The sequence below is a fragment of the Alternaria arborescens genome (assembly GCF_004154835.1).
Source record: "Alternaria arborescens strain FERA 675 chromosome Unknown contig_23, whole genome shotgun sequence".
NCBI classification, from domain to species: Eukaryota; Fungi; Ascomycota; class Dothideomycetes; order Pleosporales; family Pleosporaceae; genus Alternaria; species Alternaria arborescens.
The window spans coordinates 407,620-431,131 of NW_021167878.1; the positions used below are offsets into that span (position 1 = coordinate 407,620).

At 52.3% G+C, this 23,512-nt stretch overlaps 6 protein-coding genes across 6 annotated transcripts; 1 reads left to right on the forward strand and 5 right to left on the reverse strand.

Moving 5' to 3' along the window:
- Nucleotides 1–361: 361 nt before the first annotated feature.
- AA0111_g8903 (Kinesin heavy chain) lies at nucleotides 362–3,454 on the reverse strand (the record flags this gene model as incomplete). Its single annotated transcript, XM_028655402.1, has 5 exons — nucleotides 362–632; nucleotides 691–968; nucleotides 1,022–3,199; nucleotides 3,270–3,364; nucleotides 3,430–3,454. The coding sequence occupies 5 exons, from the start codon at nucleotides 3,452–3,454 to the stop codon at nucleotides 362–364; spliced, it is 2,847 nt and encodes a 948-aa protein (XP_028503515.1).
- Nucleotides 3,455–4,299: 845 nt separating this feature from the next.
- AA0111_g8904 (Ubiquitin-conjugating enzyme E2 2) lies at nucleotides 4,300–5,030 on the reverse strand (the record flags this gene model as incomplete). Its single annotated transcript, XM_028655403.1, has 4 exons — nucleotides 4,300–4,423; nucleotides 4,489–4,713; nucleotides 4,841–4,905; nucleotides 4,989–5,030. The coding sequence occupies 4 exons, from the start codon at nucleotides 5,028–5,030 to the stop codon at nucleotides 4,300–4,302; spliced, it is 456 nt and encodes a 151-aa protein (XP_028503521.1).
- A 661-nt stretch (nucleotides 5,031–5,691) lies between these two features.
- AA0111_g8905 (Choline-sulfatase) lies at nucleotides 5,692–7,636 on the reverse strand (the record flags this gene model as incomplete). The annotated part of the gene is made up of 2 exons (XM_028655404.1): nucleotides 5,692–6,771; nucleotides 6,824–7,636. 2 exons carry the CDS (start codon nucleotides 7,634–7,636, stop codon nucleotides 5,692–5,694), a joined length of 1,893 nt encoding a protein of 630 aa, XP_028503520.1.
- Nucleotides 7,637–11,798: 4,162 nt separating this feature from the next.
- On the reverse strand, nucleotides 11,799–18,569 carry AA0111_g8906 (hypothetical protein; the record flags this gene model as incomplete). Its single annotated transcript, XM_028655405.1, has 3 exons — nucleotides 11,799–13,682; nucleotides 13,731–18,229; nucleotides 18,281–18,569. 3 exons carry the CDS (start codon nucleotides 18,567–18,569, stop codon nucleotides 11,799–11,801), a joined length of 6,672 nt encoding a protein of 2,223 aa, XP_028503519.1.
- A 419-nt stretch (nucleotides 18,570–18,988) lies between these two features.
- On the forward strand, nucleotides 18,989–19,780 carry AA0111_g8907 (hypothetical protein; the record flags this gene model as incomplete). The annotated part of the gene is made up of 1 exon (XM_028655406.1): nucleotides 18,989–19,780. One exon carries the CDS (start codon nucleotides 18,989–18,991, stop codon nucleotides 19,778–19,780), a length of 792 nt encoding a protein of 263 aa, XP_028503518.1.
- A 1,513-nt stretch (nucleotides 19,781–21,293) lies between these two features.
- Nucleotides 21,294–23,186, reverse strand: AA0111_g8908 (hypothetical protein; the record flags this gene model as incomplete). The annotated part of the gene is made up of 1 exon (XM_028655407.1): nucleotides 21,294–23,186. One exon carries the CDS (start codon nucleotides 23,184–23,186, stop codon nucleotides 21,294–21,296), a length of 1,893 nt encoding a protein of 630 aa, XP_028503609.1.
- Between the last annotated feature and the right edge of the window lie 326 nt (nucleotides 23,187–23,512).

The window sequence follows — 23,512 nt, forward strand, 5'->3', positions numbered from 1 at the left end:
ACTGATACGCATTACATGATTTAGAAGGAGAAGAGGGAAGCCTGATCAGGGGAACGATGCGTGGATACTCCCTCTCAAGGTATTCAAAGATAATGAATCTATGGTATAAAGGTTACGCAAAACAGCGCGGCAGCAGCGAAGCCAAAGACGCCCGCCCCAAAGAACCGAGTTAGCGTGCATGAATCAATTCAGCATGCTCTTCATCCCGTCCCATTCCATCCCATTCCTCGTCCATCGTTGAGCACCATGAACACCTTGTCCTCCACCATAATCCCTACGCCCATCCCATTCCAAGTCCGTCACCCTCAAGTGCCTTCTCGTATTCATCCCACCTTCCATTCATGTCTTCGTCACATCCCCCCTACCGCTGGTTGAAAAACCAACTCGTCCTCTTTCCCTTGTTAGCCTCCACTCCGTCACCGTCCTGCTTCTGCAGATTACCAATAACAGGAAGAACAGGCCCATCAGCCACAGGTCCGCCACCTCCGCCACGAAGAGGCTTAGCAATACGACTGCCGACGCCGCCGAAACCAGCGTAACTGGCGCCGCCAGCGGGGGAGCCGAGACCGCGTGTAGAACCGGCTTTGGCAGACTCGAGACGCTCTTTTACGGCTGTGAGTTGGGCTTCGAATCTGTGAGGGGGTTTATTAGTACCAAGACAAAGTAGTTTGAAGGGTGAGTATGACATACCGGTGATTGGCTGCCGTGAGCTTCTCCTGCGAGTCTTGTAGCAAAGATTCCAGACTCTGTATTCTCTCGTTCCTCGCCATGAGTTTACGCTCAGCAATAGCAACCTCCTTCTTCAAGCTGCTATTCTGCTCCACAAGCTGTCTCTGAACAACCGTAAGCTGCTCGAGATTTCTTTCTAGGAACATCATCTTCTTCTGCTGCGCGCGGTTGTTGGATGTACGGAGCACGTTGTTGTATTGCTCACGCGTCTCGTCTAGGGAGATTTCAAGCTCGACAACCTGTAGTTTATTAGCACGACGTCTGCGATAGATAGTCTCGATGGTCCACTGACTCGTTCACACCGGTTCTGGAGGTCGCGCATGAGGCTTTTCTTCATGTTGTCGAACTCGGCGATTTGCTGTTGTACAGTCTTGCCGTTGATGCCGTTTGCGACACCGTTGGCAATGGCGCCACTCTTGATGCGCTGTTGCAGGCTTTCGTTCTCGGTCTTGAGCTTCTGGTTCTCTTCTAACATGCGTGCAGTATCCTGCTTGAGGCTCTCTACTAGCTCGAGGTTGCCTTCTTGTCGGGCAGAGTAGGCATCGGCAAGTCGTGCCTTGAGCTCCTCCTTGTCTTGCTCTGAGAGGTTGCCTTCAAGGAGTTCCTCGTATTGACTTTGCAGGGTCTCGCAGCGTGCCTCGAGTGCTTCGCGGCGCTTGGCATATGTGCTGTCCTCCTCACTGCGTGCAGTAAGAGAGAGCTCGGCTTGTCGTACAATGCCTTGCGTTTCAGCAATCTTCTCTCGTATATCCTTGATCGCATCAGGAGCGATCGCTTCGCCAGATGAGCTCATATCATGGAGTTGATCTAGCTGCTCAATGATCTTTCGTATCGTTCGCTCGTTATCGCTGAAGACCTCACCGCCGAGGTCGAAGCCAGCCATCATCTGCGCCATGGCTTCAGCCTTCTTCCTCTTCTTCTCATCCATAGCAGCAGACGTCTCCTTGGCGTTCATCTTAGCATCCAGGAGTTGTTGCTTGACCTCGTCCAGCTCGGAGGTGAGTTCAGAATTGGCCTCCTTCAATCCGTCCATGGTGATTTGTTGCTCCTTGCTTTCGAACTGAATCTTCTCAACCTGCATTCGCATCTCGTTGATCTCCATAGTCATTCGTTCGTTCTCCTTGTTTGTCTTCGCGTCCCGTTCCTTGTAGTACTGAAGCTCTTCTTTGGCAGATTTGAGCTGGTCTTCAGCTTTGGCAAGCTGTGATTCTTTTTCTGCAACTTGATCCTGCAGCTCGTTTTCCCTTCGCAAGAAATCGTCCTTCTCGTCCTTGTCCAGAGGTATGCTTGGTGTGCCTGCGCGGTCTAGGTCCATTCGCGAGTCTGGTCGTGGCGTTGGAGTCTCCGAGTTTCTTGTTGCTTCCAGTCTTGATGGCGTTCCTGGACGCGGTGCTGCTGCTGATTTCTTGCCTGATGATGGAGCAACCTCTAGAGGGGGAACCCACTTCTCCTTGGGAACAGTCTCTCCTTGACGCCAGAGCGTCACTTCGCCTTCGAGCGTACCAATATAGCTTTCAAACGTCGTCATCTGGCCTTGCACCTTCTTGAGCATAGCCTTGAGTTCGGCGGGACTGAGCTCAGCGTTGACCTTGGCCTTGTTCTTGATGGTTTTGGCTCGCATACCGAATCGAAGTGTACCCAGGGTTTCGATATCGTTGTAGCTACTTGGCGAACAATTGATAATGAGAGTTGTCCGAGAGTTACCACCAAGTGATTCTTGAAGGATACGTGTAAGCTTCGAGTCTCGGTAGGGAATATGCTGTGTTTTGCTGTCGGTCAAACAGTTGATGACCATACCCAAGGCACTCAAACTCTTGTTGATCTTCTTTGCTTCCTCCAAGGTCTGCCCGCTCGCTCCGGTCTTGCCAACCTTCTCAGAACCGGCCAAATCAACCAAGAAGAGCTGCCCGCTCTTCAATGAGCCCGTCTCGACGTTCTTTTGGTTTACTGTTATGACAAAGATGGAATGCGATCGTGAGGATTCGGCGTTCATGTTGGTTGCTGAGACGGCTCGTGCCGACCCACCCCTTCTGAGAACCTCGTAGACTTCATCCTCGCTCGATACGTACACCTCCAAGAGGCCCTTGACGTAGACTCCTCTGTTCTTCTCTTCGTGCACGGGCAGGTTATCGTTTTGTGGGACCAAGAGATCTCGAATGCGCTCCATGTAGATCTCCATGTAGCTGACGCGGACGGTGTATTCGATGTTGCTCGGTGAGGCCAAGATGCTTGCGAAGATCTGCTGGATGATACGTGGGATGACACCCTTTCCGACCTCGTCGTCCATGTCGCTACCCATCATTGTATACGACTTTCCCGCTCCAGTCTGGCCGTAAGCAAAGACTGTTCCATTGTATCCGTTCAGGATATCGTCGACGGTGGGGCGAATAGAGTAATCGAAGACGTCGGCCTGCTTGGAGTTCATGTCGAAGACACGATCGAAAGTGAAGGCACCAGAGGCCTCTTTCGACTACACATGTGGTGTCAGCGACTCTTGTTGGTTGGTTTGGACATGTGTCTATGGAGCTGGCATGCCGTACCTGGATCGTACATGTGTCATCGTTTTTGAATTCAACGATGGGCTCTCCGCCGCTGGCTATCTCGATCTTGTTCTGCGGACGGAACCGCGCCACCACTACATTGTCCTACCGTCAGTACTCGTCATTCCATGAAATGGTACACCTGTCGTATGGGGCGCACCTTTGATTGTGTTCCTGTCGCCCATTTTGTTAGCCATGTCTCTCACCCCTCTTCGCCGATATCGCCAGAGCTACTCACGACATGATTGCTGGGGTTTCAGGCGTTGCGGCCCAGAGGCCTCGCTCTGTTTGCTGCTCTCGCGCTTTGGGTGCAGGTGTCGCTGCAGCCCCAACGGGAGGGTATGTTGTGGCACCGTCACGTCCCTGACTGTCTCGGCGCGTGGAGGTGGGTAATTACAGGCCCCGCTATGGTTAAGGGGAACTGATGAAACGGCCACGGAAATGGTCTCGGTACACGCCGGGGATCCCAAGCTCAGCGCACCAGAAAAAACAAAGAGAGCAGCAGTACGAGGGCGCGCGGTGAGGGAGTCGATGTTGCGTTGAAGCCGACCTATTGTAGAGATGCAGGCTTCGGCTTGTGTTGATACATCGGCCAGGGTCTGCATGCCCATAGCGCGCCTTCCTCCTCCCCGCAGCCAGCGCCTGTGACGCAACTTGACCTGGAGCATGCTTGAGCATGCGAACCTCGCTTACTGCTAAATCTAAGTCTGGTCTGCTTGCATTTACTCAAGTCGTAGTATCAATCACGGAAGCATGCGGCTCTGCGCTGACTGCACCCAAGACAACCAATCCGGGAATCCCTGCGTTAGTGGAGCAACAAAGACACTGGGCATCGGTGAGTCGCTCCAACCAAAACAGACGTAGATTAGCTACGTCGCTGAAAGATATAAACCATCGAGCCAAACGCCACGCTGGAAAAGCTCGAGATCAAAGCCACTGAGCTGCCAGTAACAGATATGACATTGTCCCTGTCCCGTAATAACTCCATCCCATGCCGTCGTGTCGTGATATTCATATTCTAATCGCACCCTTAATCCTCCCAGCTCTTCTCCACTGTCTCGCGCACACGCTTGGTGTATTCCTTGCGGTTCTCTTTGTACAGGTTCGACGCTTCGACGTTGGCAGGAGACGATGTGTTTGGGTCGTTCAGCAAACTGCGCTTGTCAGTACATGTCCCGCACCATGCTCACAGTCCAGTCGTCGCCCTCCTCTGACGTACCTCTGAATACTCGTCAAGATGGCCGCGACATCGTACGTGGGCGACCATCGGTTTTGGAGAATATCCAAACACAGCTCGCCCGTTCCATATACGTTGGGGTGAAACATCTGGCTGATGAATTTGACACCCGGCGGCTTGTTGGGATACGCTTCTTCGAAATGCATAATAAGGCGGAAGGTTCCATCTTCGAACGGCGTGTCAGCGGGGCCGATGATGACTGCATTCCTGTGTACATGTCAGTTTTAAAGTTCAAAATGCGTATGCATGCCGCTGCTATCTGTTCCAAGCACGGAACTGGCTTCATGTCCACCATACTCGAGGTCGCGTGCGGGGTGGATGCGGTGAAGCGTACCAAGTCATGACATTGTCTGCAACTGGAGAAGCAGAGACGCCGGCAGGCGGGTCGGTTTGCATGCGCTGTACTTGCTGTCAGTTTGTGTGCTCTGCTGAACATGTTTCGCAAGCATCCAGAGCTTGCTCTGCTTGCACTGTCGGCGTACCTTGAAGTCGCGCATCAAGCGGCGGCGGGCTGCAGTAGACATGTTGGCGCGCGGGCGATGAACAAAGCTGCAGGTGGTTGATCAGAAGCAGACGTCTGAATCTGTGCAGAGATGGTCTATGTAGCTGTGACTGAGGTTGGTGTTGCACCGAGTTGGTTACAGGCGTCACTGACACCTTCCGCTGTCGGTCTCACTCGGCTTGTGGAGGCGAACGCCACCTCACGTGTAGGTGAAACCTAGCTTATCGCAACCTTCCAATCGTGCTCGTCGCGATTACCTATCCCCTCTTTCAAATATCACAACACTTGATCCAGAACACTCGATAGTAGTATATTCCTTTTTTTCACATCAAGATGAAGATAACTTATCAAGTTTTTTATTATCATACTTGTTAGAGATAGCCAGGCTGATCATCGTCTGTGTCTCGCTCTGGCCCTCATGGATATCAGATAAATCGTCAAGACGACACGCCTTCGAATACTCCCAAACGCCACTAATGCGACTCATTCTGATCACGCTGCATTCAGACCGCTCGGCAGTACACATCCCGCGCCGTAAATTCATAACGCCATGAATCGCTAGAAGACATAAGGAGAAGACGCTACAAAGTAGTGTTGAAATGTTGGAGACATCCAGCATCAGTAGCGACACAAATTGGTCGAAGAAGGAAATCGTCATGCGCGCTCAACACGGGAGCGTACTCTCACTGGCCCTTGGCCCCAGCAAGACCATGATGAGATGCTAAAGCTGACTTCTCGCGGCCCAGATAATCCACGATCGGGAAGCGGGCGCGACGTTCAAGCTCATCCAGAGGAATGTGGGAACGGATGAAGCGGTCTTTGTCATTGGCCGGCGGTTGGTAGTCCCAAGACTCTTTGCGGCCAATCTTCAACGCGCTGCAAGCAAGCTGGCGCATGCGCTGGCTTCGCACAACGTCGTTGTGGATGGTCTTGAAGTCCCACTTCTCGCGCGCCTCGGCTTCAAACTTGGCTAGCATCTTCTGGTTTTGAGGCTCCGTCGAGGTAGCGAGGTCTTGCAGCTCTTGCGGGTCTTCCACGAGATTGTAGAGTTGTGGGCCGTCTACAAGAGAGTAGGTAAACTTCCACTGGTTGCGACGAATCATGTACGTGGGCGTGACGGTGCCTTCACCCATGTACTCACCAAATACCTCATCCTTGCCTGGTTTATCTGAAACAAGGTAGTCATGAAGACTAGAGCCGTCTAATGGAAGGCGCTCATCCACTTGTCCACCAGCTAGGTCGACAAAAGTTGGTAGAAGATCCATGGTTGATACCGACTCATTAACCTTCTTTGGCGCGATGTTGGGTCCGTTGATAATCATCGGTACTCGTGCACTGTTCTCGTACCAACTCATCTTGTACCACAAGCTCCTCTCGCCAAGCATGTCGCCGTGGTCTCCGGAAAAGACAATAATGGTGTTCTTGTCTAGCTGGCAGTTCTTGAGGAGCCTGACAAGCTTGCCAACCTGGTCGTCGACAAAGCTGCACGCGGCGAAGTAGGCACGGCGAGCGCGGATTTTCGCCTCATCCGGGACAGGATTGTCCCACAGATCGATGGTCTGGAGCAGACGCTTGGAGTGAGAGTCCTGGTTCTCTTGTGCGATCTCAACCTTGGGCAAAGGGATATCGACGCCTTCATATCGATCCCAGTACTCCTGAATCATGGTATAAGGATCGTGTGGGTGGGTCAGAGAGATGGTCAAAGCGAAAGGTCGCCGAGTCTCAGGGTCTGATCGAACGTAATCGTAAAGGTACTGTTGGGCCTGGAGGCATGTGTGAGCAAGATTTCGTCTACTTGAGTGCAAAGTTTCCTACCTTGTGCATGACATCCTCATCATAGTCGAGCTGGTTGGATCGCACACAAGGTCCGGCTTGCATGACCGAAGACATGTTGTGGTACCATTCCTGGCGCTCCTCTGGCTTGTCCCAGTTGACAGACCATCCGAGGTCACCGGGATAGATGTCGGAGGTGAGTCGGTGCTCAAATCCGTGGAGCTGATCAGGGCCAATGAAGTGCATCTTTCCTGCGAGCGCAGTCTCGTAGCCTTCTCGGCGGAGGTAGTGGGCGTAGGTAGGAATCTCTGGACTTAGGATAGAAGCGTTATCATAGCCGCCAATTTTGGACGGCAGCTGGCCACTGCACATGGTGAACCTAGACGGTGCACACAAGGGTGAGTTGCAATAAGCGCTCGCAAAGTTGACGCCGGTCCTGGCAAGCTCATCAAGATGAGGTGTCTTGATAACTGACTCTGGGTCATTGAACTTTAGCATGGGTGCAGCCATCTGATCGGCCATAATGTACAGGATGTTGGGACGCTTTCCGTCCCCCATGGTGCGAGTCTGAGTTGCATAGCTTTCAGATTGCTGACGAAGAGTTTGTGCAGTAACGAAATCGCGTCCGTCTTGAAGAGCATCTGAGAAACCATTGCCAGATGAAAAGCCATTGTTGCTGTTGACACTGCCGTTACCATTACCATTCATGGCTGTGGAAGAAAAAGAAAAGTCGTCGCCGACAGAAGCCTGGGCGTCCTTGAGCGAGACACTCCCATCGTGGTGGAAGGGTTGCTTGACTCCGTGGACATGAGATGAGGGCGGCGACTCTGGGTCTAGCAAGAGACTTGGTGCCATATTGTGGTGGCAATGGATAGAATATGTAATATTGTATCTTGGACAGATTGCTTCGAGCAGTTACCTGGAGAATAGGTGAAGGTAGGAAGCTTTGTGGTGTGCAAACTCTTGTTGGAGTGAGGGCACGGATTCCTTTATAGATAAGGAAGGCGACGCCCCGGACGTCGTCTCGGCCGCACGGTGTATGTGGGGAAAGTGTAACCCTAGGTGACGCATTCTACAATAAGTTGGGTGGTGACTACCACGGGCAGCGGTCACGCAATCCACGCTCCAATCACGCCTAGTCTAGCGCACGTGCGATGGCGAAATCACACCTTCATCCATGAATAAGCTTGAACACACCACACCGCCCTGGCATCAGAAGGCCCGACCAACCGCAGCTCGACTTTCCCAAGATCAACAATTACGTCTTATCGAGCACGCGATCTGTTCTGCGTCGACATATTACTTGAGTACGTGGCAATGATTTAATAGCGCCTAGTAATCTTTCATCTCACCCGAGAGTTTACCACTCTGCTCTGCTTGTGTGAGATATTGACAATTTCCTCGCATCCTACCGATTTCTTTGCAGTTGCATGTGCAGAAGAGAGTACAGCATGTATGCCCGTCGCTAGCGTATGCATTGTCACTGTGAGTGGTCCGCTCCGGGGAGTCGCGACCATGGTCGAGATTGACAGAGACATAGGGCTTGTATGCAGCACAGTCGATCCAATCAATGCCAAGTAGAAGCCGGGCATACTAATGGTTTCGGACTGTGAGCGCGTGAGGAAGGTCGTGGAAGTTTGGGAAAGAACAGGCTTGGCAGACCATACCTTAGCGTAGGGGTCTAGTCGCTCGTCTTGCTCGACTCCTCCCGTCTCCGCGCACGCATCTCGACAATATTCAGCCATGATTTACAGTAGCCACTTGTCGAACTGCATGACACGTTATCAAGAATCACCGCCACCGTTATTGCAGCCGCTATCCCCTCGGTCAAGAGTTCGGAACATCGCTCATACACCCGTGGTTGTCTGGCATACGAACACTGAAGACCTCCAGGCTCCACCGGTGTACACTTTCGCGACCGGATCATACGGCGACCGAAGCGTTGCGGAGGATCCGCATGTTTTTGCAGATTCCACCGTCATTCGTCTCCTGCGTCGAGCTAGCCGGAACGAGAGATATCCTGTTGCGTTGGCGAATCAAGACTATTGCAGCCACAGTCTACTGATAGCGCGCTGCAGCTTCCAACGACACCTGCATACATGCGGCTCTCCGAGGATTTGCTAACACTAACTTTTTAACTTTTCCGTAGGATTCACAAAACACCACGTGAATACGAAAAGCTTCCTCACCTCTTCTGTGGTCCAGCTGGCAAAACCCCTCTCAAGTTACTCAAGCAGCGATGAGCTGGCACTGACTGCCAAGGAATGCTTTACACGTCGTATCAGTCGCGGCCAAATTCGAAGATGTCTCGTGGTACATGCGATGCTCGGTAAGGGATGTGCAGGGGCAAGGGTAGCGTCGGAGCATATCCATCGTGTCCACACCCCAGATGCACCTCCCTCCACGCGATGAGCTTGTCTGTCGACTCAAGGGCTAGATCGCGCCGCCTTCCTGTATGATTCCAACCTTAGGCGATAGTTTCTACTGCCAGCATACTGCCAAATGTTCATTTCGTACCCAATTCCTTTGTCTACCCACATTCCGTTGGCATGTTCACATTTGTAGTGGATTACTTCGTTCAAGGGTCCAAGGTCCCACAAATAATAGCTTACCACACACTACAACTCAATCGATATCAGTCTGTCTCTACCCTCCTACACAGCTGGACTTACACAACATGTAATCAATCTGTCAAATGAACGCCACCGAATCTCTCCTCTGGATCGTTTAGCCATGACCGGGCATAAAGTCCATATGATCTCGATAACAATCTTCCCCGCTTGCGCAACGACCAACCCTTCGTGCACAACTGGTATGACCGATAAAACAGTCTTGCAGCGCTGCGTCAGCTTCATCTCCACATACGCTAGCCAGCTCGTCGACGCACGACTTCGCCTCCTGGCGGTCCTTCCAGTTTGTCAATGCAATGTCAAGACATCGTCACGAGGCCTCCAACAAGCAGATCATGAGCCAATCGCTATCCGCCCCGAAGATAATCAGCCTGCGTGTGATCCGAGTGTCAGGCTCTTGGCAATGGCCCTTTCCCGACCTCACGAATGACTCCTGATAACCTATCCGGCGGTTCGTCGCCCGAAGAGCGACGGCCCGGTTGGTGATGACGCGACGACCCGTTACCAATTCCACGGGCGACGGACTCTCATCTCGCAGTGCGTGGAGGCGCCACTCGTTTCGCTCCACATGCGCTACCCGAAGAACTTCATAGTTTTCTTGATATGCACGTCGTGTCCGATTGGTGAATGTGGCTTACAGCGCATGCGCTGCGACTTACCCCGACTCGTCATGCACTTCCATCTTATCACATAGCAAATCTCTCCGATATGGCTGATAAGTACAGCCAGACAACGCTCTTGCGAAAGGGGAAGCCTGATACGCTTTGTTGTATGAATGTCATTATCTATGGCCACGTCTCGATAACAGATCTTCTAGATATTGAGAAGATCGTGCTTCTCCTCATCATGCCTTGAAATGATTACATCCTATTCAGACATTCGTAGCTTGTTCTTGGACCATCTAACGAACCCGGTCATGATCTCTCTTCTCCCCTTCCAGGCCGCCATCATGCTCACTGAATTAACACAGGGATGCAACAAACCTCCGCAATACCTTGTCTCACCTCATCATTAGTTCGATGCGCATGCCAACAACAGGGACTATCAGTGACTAGTCATTTAGTTGCATAGCAGCTATAAGAGGACCGATTGTGACACTGGTTCTACTCTGGCGAGGACGCGGAACGAAATGAGGATGCAAATCATACAATCTATTACACACGAATGCCGAAACCGACTGCAGTAGTGTCTCATCAACGGGCCGAAGCTCCACGAGGCAGACGTCCATATCGTTTCGTCTCTGGAAGTATACTGACACCGAAGGCAATGAACGTGAATGATGAAGTAATCGTACAAATTATATCCTACTGCATGACATGCGGGATATGAATTTTCGACAATAGTTCACCAACAAATATTTGCTTAAAAAGCGACTAGTCAGGAGTGAGATACTGATACGCTCTACGATATGGGTTGATAACAACAACAACAACATCATCATCGTGATGCACTCGTAGCGGCCCAAAGCTCGGCCCTACAGACAAACAACATATCTCACCACCATGACTTCGCTCTGTCAGAATGTTGTTCGAATGTCGACAACTACTCCTTTTTCCCTCCCTAATGGGCCTAGAACAGCACCCTCGGCCTCTCCTGCCGGCGTACCATCATCCTTCCTAGATGGATGTCTCAGAGATGCATCGACGTTCCGCACATCCTGGGTTTTGTCTCCTTCTGTCTCCCGTCGCATATCGCGAACGGATTGGAACAAAGAAGTAGTCGTACAACTTGTAAGCAAGCTATCAACACAATCGATACCAGAATGAGACGATGATGCATATCGCACGGTCCGGATTCCACGCGGCAACCATCATCTACTACATCGGTTTGCAAGATTCGGAAAGGATAGGAGCTTTTTGTCGCGCGATAGCTCGAGCATCTTAAAATGTGATTCGACATTTGCAATCCGTACTCTGCTCCTTTGGTGAACACAATCGTCGTGTTTGTTTCCCGTAAAAGAATGATGCGATTGCATAAACCCCCAACTTACAAATACAAGACGTCTTCCCGACGTTCCATCACAAACAGGCGTCGTCCACGGGCATGTCTTTGCCTCCCACTGCTCAGAGCATACCCGGCTCATGATTCTGATGAACTAGCACAGTCAACACATTCTTAGCCACCAAGCACGCATATCAAAGGACCTCAGATCGAAATTATGTCGCAACAAATCTCCATAAAAACACCATGTAAATGCTATAGTACAGACACAAGCTCTCTCAGACGAGATTTCATCTAACCGAGAGCCCACCCGCTCATTACCAATGGGCACAGCTCGTCCCGCTAAATCTCATTTTAATACATCTTCGTTCCTTCGAAAGAATACCGTAAGCATAAAAACAGAAAACAAATGAAAAGCATACTGTATCCCCGCATCATTTTTTCTTTTACTCAGCAGCACCCTGCTGCTGTTGTCCAGCACCACCGCCGCCAGCACCACCACGTCCACCTCGTGCCCTCTTCCCACCTCTCGTCGCACCTTCACCAATATCATCTTCCGCGCCACGCTTCTGTCCGCGTCCAGCCTGTCCCTGACCGCCTTGGCTTTGACCAGGCTGGAAACCCTGCGCACCAGGATTCAAGCCACCTCTTGCTGGTGATCCTTGATTCTGATTTGATTGACCACGGCCACGACCCGCACCTCGACCATTGCCACGACCAATTTGCGAAGCACCGGCTCCAGCTCCAGCATTAGGACCTTGATTCTGTTGCTGATTATTCTGGGGTTGGGTTTGAGGTTGTTGCTGGTTTTGGCCTCGTCCCCTACCACCAGGCATAGGGATGCCGCTTCCAGCACCACCGCGGGGGATGTTTGATGCAAGAGCTCCTCTAATAGCAGCAGGGCCCGTTCCTACACCGTCGCCGCGGCCGCGTCCCGACTGCTGCTGCTGCTGTGCTTGACCTTGAACTGTGAAACCTGGCTGTGGGAGTCCGCGACCCATCTGGCTTTGGCTACGTGGGAATGGGTCTGCGTTGGTGCCATGGCCAGCAGGGGCAGCTTGAGCGAAGGGATTGGGCTGGGGGTTGGATTGTTGGAAAGGTGCGGGTTGGGACGCTTGAGCCGGAGGCGCGTTACTGGCGCCGTTTGCCTGGGGTGTGTTGGTTGTGGAGGGTGCTACTGGCTGTTGCTGCGGTGTCGATGTCGGTGCTTGACCTTGTGTGGCAGCAGGTTTTGCGGGTGTAGCAGGTTGTACAGGCTTAGCAGCTTCCACTGGCTTCTGCTGTAGCGCAATCGCGTATACCTTTGCAACTTCCTCTGTAGGCGTTTCCTTTGCGGCCTTCTCGACATAGCCGAATCTCGTCCTAACGAGCTTCAGCTGCGAATCCTTCAGTTTCGACTTGAGCTCATGTGTTTTGGCCAGCTTTGCCTCCAATTCCTCCAACTTCTCCTTCAGCTTCTTCTCCCATGCAGCGTTGACTGCAGCCAGGTCCTCGCTTGAGCCAGCCTCCTTAGCTTGCTCAGGCTCCTGCTTGACACCTGTAAGGCCGTCGATGACCTTTTGGGCATTCTCCTGGATCTGTGTCTTAAGTTGTTGGATCTCCTGCTCGAGTTTCTTGATCATCTCATCCTTCTTAGCCATTTGTCCTTGGAGATTGGACTTGACTTGAGACACAAATACTCTGTAAGCACCGGTGTTGTTCTTCAACCAAGCCTTTAGCTGCTGGTCTGTGACTGTTGGTCGCGGCAGATCTTCCGTGTTGACCATGCCATCCGGTGCGGGTTGAGTAACGGCTGGCGTAGCTTCCTTGGGAGCGTCTTGTGGAGGGGCTGCTTTCTGCAGTTCTTGCTGTAGACGCTCCAGCTCGACTTGGTGAGCGTCCTTCACCCTGATGAGCTCTTGGCTGGACTCATCCCTAATCTTTTTGATCTGATCGTTGGCCTTGGTCTTAATCTTCTCTAGATTACCTTCTCTCGCGACGACCTTGGCTTCGCGGGCATTCAGCGACGTCTCAAGCTCCTTCAACTGAGCCTCTCGTTGATCCAACGAAGCTTTGATGGCTGCGATTTCTTCGCTGTTCTGCGTGACTTCTGGCTGCGTCTCACCTTCAGCGGTGTGTTGAGCTGATTTCGCGCTGGCAAGTTGAGCCCGCAGATCTTCGACTTCGGCTGCCTTTGCAGCAAGCTCCTCTCTAAGCTTCTCAGTATCAGCTGCCACAGCGGAATCAGCCGCGGGTTCGGCAGGAGCCAAGCTGGTCGCGGGCTGTTGACCTTGAGGCTGGGATTGCGAAAGCTGCTGTCGAAGCTCATCCATGGTAGCGGCCTGAGCCGCCTGCAGGAAGTCAGTATGTGATCCAACAATGATATGGTATAAACTTACAGTCTCTGTTTGGATTTTCTCCAGTTGAGCTGCAGTGGCTGATCGGCTGCTCTCTGCGTCTGCAGCCTTTTGTTGAGCTTCAGCCAGCTGCTTCTGCAATTGTGCCAGTTGCTGTGCAGTCGCATCAGATGTCTCGGTGATTTGGCCTTCCTCGCCTGCTTCTGCGTTGCCAGTCGATTGGGCAGATGCACTCGCTTGAGCAATGGCTTCGTCACGAGCGGTCCTTGCAGCATTGAGTTCTTGCTGAGTGGTCGCGAGCTGCGTTCGGATCTGCTCCAGTTCCTTCTGGAGTGTCGCGATTCGCTCCTGGGATTGACCAGCACCCGCACTCGTTGTTTGTGCGTTCGTGAGTTCCTGTCGAATGCGTTCAATCTCCTGCTGCAAGTTTGTAACAGACTTCTGAGCCTCGTCTCGCTCAGCAGTGCGCGCGCTGATTTCGTCGTTCTTAACCTTCATGCGCTCGTTGTGCTTCTTTTGGAACTTCTCCCTTTCAGACTTCTGGATGTTATCACGCTCGGCATTAGCAGTTTGTACCTCGCCAGTAAGGGCTGTGATCTGCTCATTGAGGCCTGCCACTTGCTCAAGTGCCTGATCGCGCTCAACCTTGTGGTCTTCAATCTGTTTTTTGAGATCCTCGAGTTCCTTAGGATCAATGCGGTCGTATCGTTGGAGCACATCTTGGTGGCGCTTCTGCCAACGGTCGCGGTCCTCTTGGACAGCCTTGAGGTGACCGACGTTGAGCTCTAGCTCACCCTCAAGCTCGGTTACGCGAATTTGCAAGGGTTCTAGTTGAGCCTGCAGGTCTTCCAATTCCTTAGCCTTCTCTGCGAACGAGGCTTGAAGACGAGTGTTTTCACTTCGTAATGTCGCATTGCTCTCACGGTAAACATTGAGCTCTTCGAGGTTCTTGTTGAGATGTGCAAGGCTGGAGTTGCTGTGGGAACCAGAAGCCTTGGCCTGCTCTTCCAACAACTTTTCTCGCGTTTGGTCGAGCTGGCCTTGGGCGTGCGTGAGTTGCTGCTCCAGACGCTTCGACTCTTGTACCTTGAGGTTGAGCTGCACCTCCAAGATCTCTTTCTCGCGGCGGAGATATGTCTCAATATCCTGGAGATTGCTTGAGCCGGATTCTGCGGTACCGGTCTCACCAGCCGCAGCGCCTCGGTCGTTCTTTAAGCTGTTGATTTGTTCCTTGTATTCGTCGAACTGCTTGAGCAAAGTCTGGTTGTATTGCTTCAAGTCATCATGGCGGCGTCTGGCTTCAGTAAGCTGCTCCTCATATCGACCCTCAGTAGACTTCCAGTGGTCTTGGCTTTGCTCCAGTGTCGTTCGTGCAGCTTCAGCCTGTGTTTTGAACTCGGTGATCTGAGACTGAAGTTGGTTGTGCTGGTCTCGTAGCTCGCGAAGCTTCTCCATGCTCTCGGCGTGCTTCTGGAACTCATGCTCGTAGTCCTTCTGGGCACGCTCTGCAATGTCGGCCTGGGTCTTGACGTATTGTGTTTGGTTTTCGGCCTCGGCCTTGTAGTCGGCGACGTCATTCTTGAGTCGGGTGATTTCTGCCTCCAGGGTTTCCTTCTCTTGCCTCAGTACCAAGGTGTCTTGCTCATGCTTGCCCCTCAGTTCAGTGAGTTCGGTGCTACTGGTAGCAAGCTCAGATGAGATGTCCTCAACACGCTGCTGAAGGTCGCTGATAGTTGCGTCCTTCTCTTCTTGTGCAAGATTGAGTTGCTCCTGGAGTCGTTCGTGGGCTTCGACGAAAGTCTGTAATCGGTTTTCGGCGTCCTGTGCGATATCCTGGAAACCAGCAATCTGGGCAGTAACAGCTTCAAGGTCCTCCTCCTTGCGCTGAATCTTGCGCTTGAGATCTGAAACTTGTTCGGCCAGCTGTTCCTCACGGCTGACAGAATCCTGCTCTTCGCTCGAGCCGTTGGTCTGTGGCTGGAGAGCCTGTACGCGCTCCTCGGCGGTCTGGAGCTGATTCTGGAGGTCCTTGATGCGTTGTTCCAGCTGTTGGCGTGTTGATTCGGCAGTCGCAGACTTGACCTCAGCACTATTGCGCGCGGCGATAAGATCGTCAATTCGTCGTTGCGCTTCAGTCCGCTCGTACTCCCGCTGTGCAGTAGCCTTCTTATGCTCGGCAATTTCATCCTCCAGTTTGCTTTCGGCACTCTGCAAGTCGGTCCGGAGCTTGTCCACCGTGTTCTGCAACTCGCGCCGACTCTCTGCTGTAGCCAACTCAGCTTCATTGCGCAAGCTTTGGATTTGAGAAACCATGTTGCTCAACCGATCGCGCTCGCTCATCAACTCTTGGTTCCTTTCTTTGAGACGAGCTTCAATCGTCGCGGACATTTGTTGAGATGCCTTGACCTGGACCATCTCACCTTGTAAGCTCTGCAGACGGGCCTCGGCTTCAGCGGCATTTTGAGTGGCCTTGACAAGCCTGTCGTCCTGCTGGGCCATAGTCGCCTGGACTTTGTTGTAGCGTTCTTGAAGCGAGTCCTTCTCAGATTGGAGCAATTTGATGCTTCCCTCCAGGCGAGCATACCGGTCCTGCTCTCGACGCACCTGCGACTCAAAGCGGAGCTTATCACTTTGAAGTTGTGAGTTATCCTTGGTGAGGTTGTCGACTTGCGCCTTGAGTGTGGCGCGGTCAGTGGCACTCTCCTCTTTGAGCAGGTCAATGTGGGACTGAAGGTCCTTGATGAGCTTGCTGTACTCTGGAATGTCGCGGGATTGCGATCCATTTTCTAGCAACAAGGCACCTCCGGTCGCAGGCACTGACTGTGCAAACGCAGACGTTGACTGGGAGAAAGATGCTTGCTGTCCTCGGCCGCTGACTATACGGCTGTACATGTCGCGCTCAGTCTTGAGGGTTTGCGAGCGAACGTTGAGGGACTTGATCTCTTCTTCCTTCTCCGCAACCACGGAGCGCAGGCGACCAAGCTCCTCGATGTCGTGTTGGTATTGCTCAGACTTCATTCTGACCTCTTGCCTCTCCTGTTCGTCGCCCACTTGTCGAAGAGTGCGTGTCAGCTCGGCGTTTTGTTGCTGGAGGCTAGCGATGTCCTTGTAAAGAATAAGATGCTTGGTGATCATGCTGTGTGTAGGCGAGTCTTCGGGTATGTGCTTGTCAGGCACTTCGTTCTTCTCGACAGCGTTGATGATGAACTCCTGCTGTTCCTCAGTGAGACTACCTAGACCATCCTCTTCTACTTGCCGACGCCACAGCAAGGTACGTAGCTGGATAGTCATATCCTGAACCTGGCGACGCAGGAGACCAGATTCGTTGTGCACGCCCTCCAGGTCACCCAAGGCCTTGCGCGATTCCCGTTGTGCTGCCTCGCGTTCGGCAATAGCTTCCTCGAGAAGGGCGGAGACTTCGTTGTTCTGCTCGATGAGCGCATCGTTTTGACGACGAATCTCGTCAAATTCTGGCTGGGCCCGTTCCATCTCTTGTAGCATTTCGTTGAGGACGTTGGTCTGCTCTTCTTGCTTCTCACGGACCTTGCGTAGCTCCTTCTTGAGGTCGTTATTCTCGATGAGTAGCTGAGTCTTGGACGCATCGGTCTTGAGCTGCGAGCCGCCAGGAGAGAAAACGACGGCGGGCGAAGCTGCTCTGCCTGGGGGGCTGAAGCCGCCGTTCATGCTCATGCCATGTCGTGGTGTTCCAGGGACACGGACGGAACTTCGAAGATCGGAGTTGTCGCTCTTGAGGGTCTCGACGAGCGTCTCCAGCTCAGCAGTGCGCGCATCGGCTTCGGCAGCCCTTTCGCGTTCCACCTCGACCTCAGCCTGCAGTTGCCCAATCTCGGTGGCAGCCTCCTCTTGGACACGGCTGCTGTCCGCCTGCAGCTGCTCCAAGCGTTTCTTTGTCATCTCATTGTTTTGCTGATGCAATGTCGACAGCCGGCGTGCGCTGTCGAGCTCGATGCGGAAGTGAGCCTCGGCAGCTGATGCTGCGTTCTCCAGCTCCTCGATACGCAAGCGATCCTCCTCTGCCTTGCTCTTGAGCTCCTCAATGTGTTGTCGCAACAGTGTCTCGGCACGGCGCAGTTCATCAATGGTCTCGGCGGCATCAGCGTTCTCGCGCTGAAGCTGGGCAATCTGCGCATTCTTCTCCTTTCGGTATTTGCTGTGGTCGTCGGCGCGTGTCTTGAGTTCGGTCGTGTACCAGTCGTTGTTGCTGCGGAGTTGCTCAATTTCCTGCTGCAGGTTGGCCTCGCGGAACTTGACATTGGTGGCAGCGCTCTCAAGAGACTGTGTCTTCTCCTCGAGTGCGGACACCTGCTTGCGCAGCTCGACGGACTTCTGGTGTTGCTCGGTAAGCTCCTTCGCGAGGCGGTCGTGTGCGGTCGTCTTAGTTTCGTGCATGGCAATCATGTCGCGGTTCTGGGACTCGAGTGTCTTGATGCGCGACTCCAGAGCCTGCGTCTCAGACGAGGAGCTGCTAGCCGTGGCCTGCAGGTTGTGCAGCGCCGACTCTGCCTCTTGCCGTGCATTTTCTGTAAACGCGTCAGCATGAATTGGCGACGGGTAAGCTTTGCATCTCATACCTTCTTGGACAAGCTTCTTCTTCAATTCCTCGGCCTCCTTCTGCGCCTTCTCTGCCGTGGCCTTCAAGACCCGCGCGCGCTGCTCGCCGCCCTGGATAGCTGCTTCGAGCTCGACATCGGTGCGAATCTTGTCCGACTGCAAGTCATCGTAGGCGCGTGCCTTGGCTTCGATTTGGGTGAGCAGCGTCTGGACTAGCTCTATGGTGGGTTCGGATAGTAATGACTGTAGCGTCGTCTCGGGGACGGAGTAGGACGCGGCCAGGTAGCCAACGTCGACCGTCGCCGCCATGATCGTGTATTAATCTATTGGGAACGTCGAGGCATTCTCCAGAGTCGCTCGACGGGTGCCCAGAAAGAAAGGAGACAAGGGAGGGAGGGCGGTGTTGACGCGAACAATGAGCGGGTCCACAGGTCAAAGTCGCGAGTTGCAGTTGTTTGACGACGTTCGCGCAGGGGCCAGGCTCTAGCGCGGCAGCCTTGAGGTCATAGCACATGTCCGTCTTTCTCCCCGACGCTTCCAGTCGACGTCTTCGCCAACAACACCTTCACCCACTCCTCCCTCGCACCTTCCGCCGACCCACGCTCGCTACCGTCCTATTACTCCTAGCAGGGCGAGACTTTGGCTTGCGACTCTTTAACTAGACGCCGCACGCCCCGACCGCCGACATCGACATCTCCCATCCACAACTACAACCAACTACGCCAACCATGTCGTTCCTCAAGGCAAACTCGGCCACGGCCATGAATGCCCCTTCACCCACACCCTCATCCTCGTCCGCCAGCGGCAAGCGCAAGCGCCCTGCCGATGGAGCGCCCCCGGTCGTCTACTCGCAGCCGCAGGACACAGGCACCGGCGAGCATGTCTTCACGCGCCTCACCTACGTCAACGACTTCCTGCGCGAACGAAAGGACAAATGGCACACCTTCGATGACATAATGGAATATCTCAACATCCCGCCCGGTCACATCCAGCGCGAACAGCTCCGCCAGCTCATGCGCGCCGACAACCAAGGCAACAGGATCAGCTGGGACGCTGCGAACGAGCGCTACAAGTACAAGAGCAAGCTCAGCATTCACGACCGTGCACAGCTAAAAGGCCATTTCCAAACGCAAAAGTCGGCCATGGGACTTCAAATCAAAGACCTGAAAGATGGCTGGTCCACCGTGGCTGATGATATTACAAAGATGGAAGACAAGAAGGAGGTGCTGGTGCGACGCGCCAAGGACGGCGTGCCAAAGACCGTCTGGGGCAATGACCCCTCTCTCATGCTGCCCATGGACCCCGTCTTCGCAAAGGCCTGGCACTCGGTTCAGGTACCGGATAACCCTGATGAGTTGCGCAAGGCCCTGTTAGCCAACAAATTGACGGCTGCTACCCAAGCCAAGGTCATTGTTGCTGCCCCTACGACCAAGAAGAAGAAGGGTCCTCGTCGTGGTGGAAAGCAGACCAACACCCACATGATTGGTATTCTCAAGGATTTCTCTGGAATGAGGAAGTAAAAATTTTTGCTTTTGATGCATAGCGAAGGCGTTTGGGAAGGGGGGTTTTTTTTTTCTCCTTATCAAGTGCGAGGGCATTTCCTCTGCAACGTGAGAAGACTGTTGAAACTGGTTCAAATTGGTATAAGTCATGTACATTATGCGTTATTGTTTTTGCCTACGATTACTCTTACTCTTACCACTACATGAAAAAGCATGTAGCCCAAGATTGCAACTCTCTCTTCAAAGTTTGCCAACCTTAGACTAAACCAATGTTACAACAAAGCACCATCAATTTTAAGTCAAGGGTCCCACAGTCCTATCATGCATATACGAAGCTGAGTGTGAGGCAATGATCTGATAGAGCGAAGTGCATGATCTTAGCATGTCTCACCGGTATGAGATACGTGGCTCCACTGTGCAGGACTGTTGCCCTTCTACACGCACTTCAGCCTGCTGCAATCCTGCCTGTTGACTCTATAACCACAAACACTAAAACAGCCACAAGACTTAGGTAGCAGCTGTTGCGCATCACTACTGTACACTGTTAACTCTGAGTCGTTGCTTCGTCCGGTGAGCTTCATACCAAGAGTTGCAGATGAAGTGGCTGATCGCATCAACAACAAGGATGCTGGTTCACAGGCTGAGAAGTATGATTGTCAGGTGCTGAGGACCTGCTGATCTTTCTTCTTCAGGAATCCTGTCACAGAGATAAATTGAGCCAACTTTTCGTGTACTTCGTAGTCCAAGTTCCATCGATTTCGACACATTTGTACTCAACGAATCCGACATACCCAAAATTTCAATAAAATTTACGAGTGTATGTACACCCGCCGACTAAGATGAAGTGCACGTATACTGATCTAACAAGGTCTCGCAACATGGCCCAATGTAGCTCTTGCAATGGCTCTGGTTCGTCAAGGTACAAAACGAACTGCGTAAAATGCGGCGGCAATGGAAAATCTCCTGGGATCCAAGCCTATGAGGCTGATGGTCAATCTTGTTCGCCATGTAAAGGCTCAGGCAAGGTATACATCACCGCTAAGTGTCAAAGGTGTAGCGGTACAGGCGCAACGAACTGAAATGGCTGATGGCCCACCTGGACCGTCTCCAAAGCGTTGAGGCATGGATAACAGCAAATTGACTATTGTGCGACACTGCACCCCCATCTCTGGGTTAGACATATGCAATCATTGGAAGTGATGTTGGCCCACTGCTATAGATAACACGTCAATCCTTGTGTATTCCTATATGTTTTGGAACAAACACGGAACATATCTCTAAACACAACATTCTTGCTGCACCCGCAACATTATCGAAATCGAACCCAACACCTGGGTTGTACAGTAAAGCCTGAGGCTGAACACGACAGCGAGAAAGGGAACAAAGGACTAGGCTAAAACAGCATCTTCCTGCTTGTTCAGATATGTTTTGAGAGCTACACTCGACCTCATAGTGGTACAAAACCGTAGCATGAACCAGATGAGAATTCGAATCTGGTGTCTCTTCTCGTCCCTTGCACGTCATCTGGGTTTCAGCTGGCCACTGACTTAGGATACGGTATAGTTTCCTTGCCACGTCCCTTCCAGTACGGCTCTTTCTGCAACCGCTCATCAACGAACCGTTCAGGGAAGCCGAGATCTCTACTAGCATCATAGTCATAGTCCACGCTTGGCCCCCATAGTTCGTATACCACACCGCTCGCCTTCCGAAACATCTCGTCCTCTTCCTCAAACCTGACCTTCATGTCTTTGAGTATTGCAGCGAGATGTTCCTGCCCTGTTGCATCGATCCATACTTTTGCGCATTCTCGGTTACTGCTAGTCTTGGTTGGCTCTGGCTGCCATTTCATATCTGGCTCCCATTCAATATCTTCGTTCCAGCCCCAAGGTCGCTCGATGGTAAAAGGACTGCCTTCATAGAACATGTCGCACAAAATGATGGTAGTTCTTATTCCTTTAACAGCGGCTAGCTCGCAGATCGATGCTATTTCGTCGAACCATTCGTCCTTCCATTCCAGCAGAGGGAATTCGATACGCAAGAGACGCAACTTGGGGAGAGCACTCCACTTGTTCTGCACGACATGATGAAGCGCAGGGAGTAAGCAATCCGAGACAAATGAAAACTCTCCGTTACGCGCGCCGACCCGAGTGATATGGTCATGAGTCCTCGTGATCCAGAGCTCTTCTAGGTTTTCAGGTAGCACAGAGCAAAGTCGCTCCTGAGAAGAACGTTGCCAAGTGTGTTGGCGAAACAGTGTTCTGTGGTGCCATATATATAGAGGAGCGACTCTGAGTCGCTTCAGCGCGACGAAGGACCTGAATGAGCATGGTGGAGCATTATCGCGAATTCTTTTATCATGAGAAAGATAGGCCTCGTCATAGCTTAGACTCAGCCCTTCAAGCGACTCATAATGTGGCTGCAGGCTCTTCATAATTGAATAGTGATCCGTACCACACCAAGACCATGATCGATCGCCAATCTCGTAGCTAAACGTCTTCAATTTCCCGGGTATTGTTGCATCCATCATAAGCTGGAAATGGTCTTTGTGTAGTTGGGAGCGACGCAGTTCGATGTATTCCACCGGGCATGATTGAGGTGGCAGCGTTGCGAACGGATTCTTCGCATCTTCCAGATCCGGAGGATCACCCATATCCCCAAGCCTCCATCCGTATATAGAGCGGACATTGGGAAGATGGAAGAAGTTTGCCAGATGTAAGGTGTAGTTGGAGTACCTGCGTACCGGCCCTGTGAATCTGACCATGATGTCGATATGGTGTGAAACTGCAGGCAGCTGTACTACCTGCGATGGGTTACTCGTAACGCTTCTGTTCGCTTCCTTTGTGAAGCCGCAGCGTGATCGTAGCTTATTCATGATTTTAGGCCACAGTAAACGGAAATCAACGTGATCATTGCGCGATACTGGAGATACCGTCTTTGAGTCTGCTGGAGCTTTGCCAGTGCTAACTCTGAAATCCAGTCGTCGTAATTTGGGAAGACAAGCGAGTAGCACTGCCATGATAGCATCCTCATTCTCGCCAGATGAAATCTTACCATAGAGTTCGTTGGCCTCTTCTTCGCTAGACGTAAATGCTGCACTCTTGGCTTTCAAGACGCTCTGCACCTCTGTGTCTTTGAGTCCAGGCCATGACCAGTCACGAGACTTCCCTTTGGTCCTTGCCCATGAATCAGGTACGATGAATGATTCGACAAGAGCGGCGTGGGCTGGGGAGGTCATCATCAAGTACGCAAGGGCAGGAAGATGGTGCGTCTCCTTCAGATCTATCCCTGTGTACAGAAATGGCGTGGCGATGCGGTTGAAGTCTCTTGAGGTTAGGCATAAACTCGGAAGAGAATCGCGAGGAGCGAAAGATAGTACTTGTTCTAGTAGCTCCGTGGGAAGCTTCTGCTCAACTGAGGATGACATGATGGTAACACCAGGTACGAGGCATTCGCGAAAGCGCTTTGCGCAAAAAGAGTGACGGATATAACAGCAGGTTCATTGTACGTTCTGATGAATCTAACGTCGCTCAAGGCATCCACATGCAGGGTGTATTGGAGGCCTCCTCAGTACCTAATGTTAGCGTCGCTGACGTGACGTCACCGCCGCGTTCTCCAATCCTATAAGCGACTTCTTTCTATTACCAGCCTTTTTGATTCTCATCTTCCATTGGCCGTCACGGATTCAGGAAAAATCAGCAAGGCGTACTTTCAAGTTTATATATGAATATACGTTGAACTCGAATCGCCTTT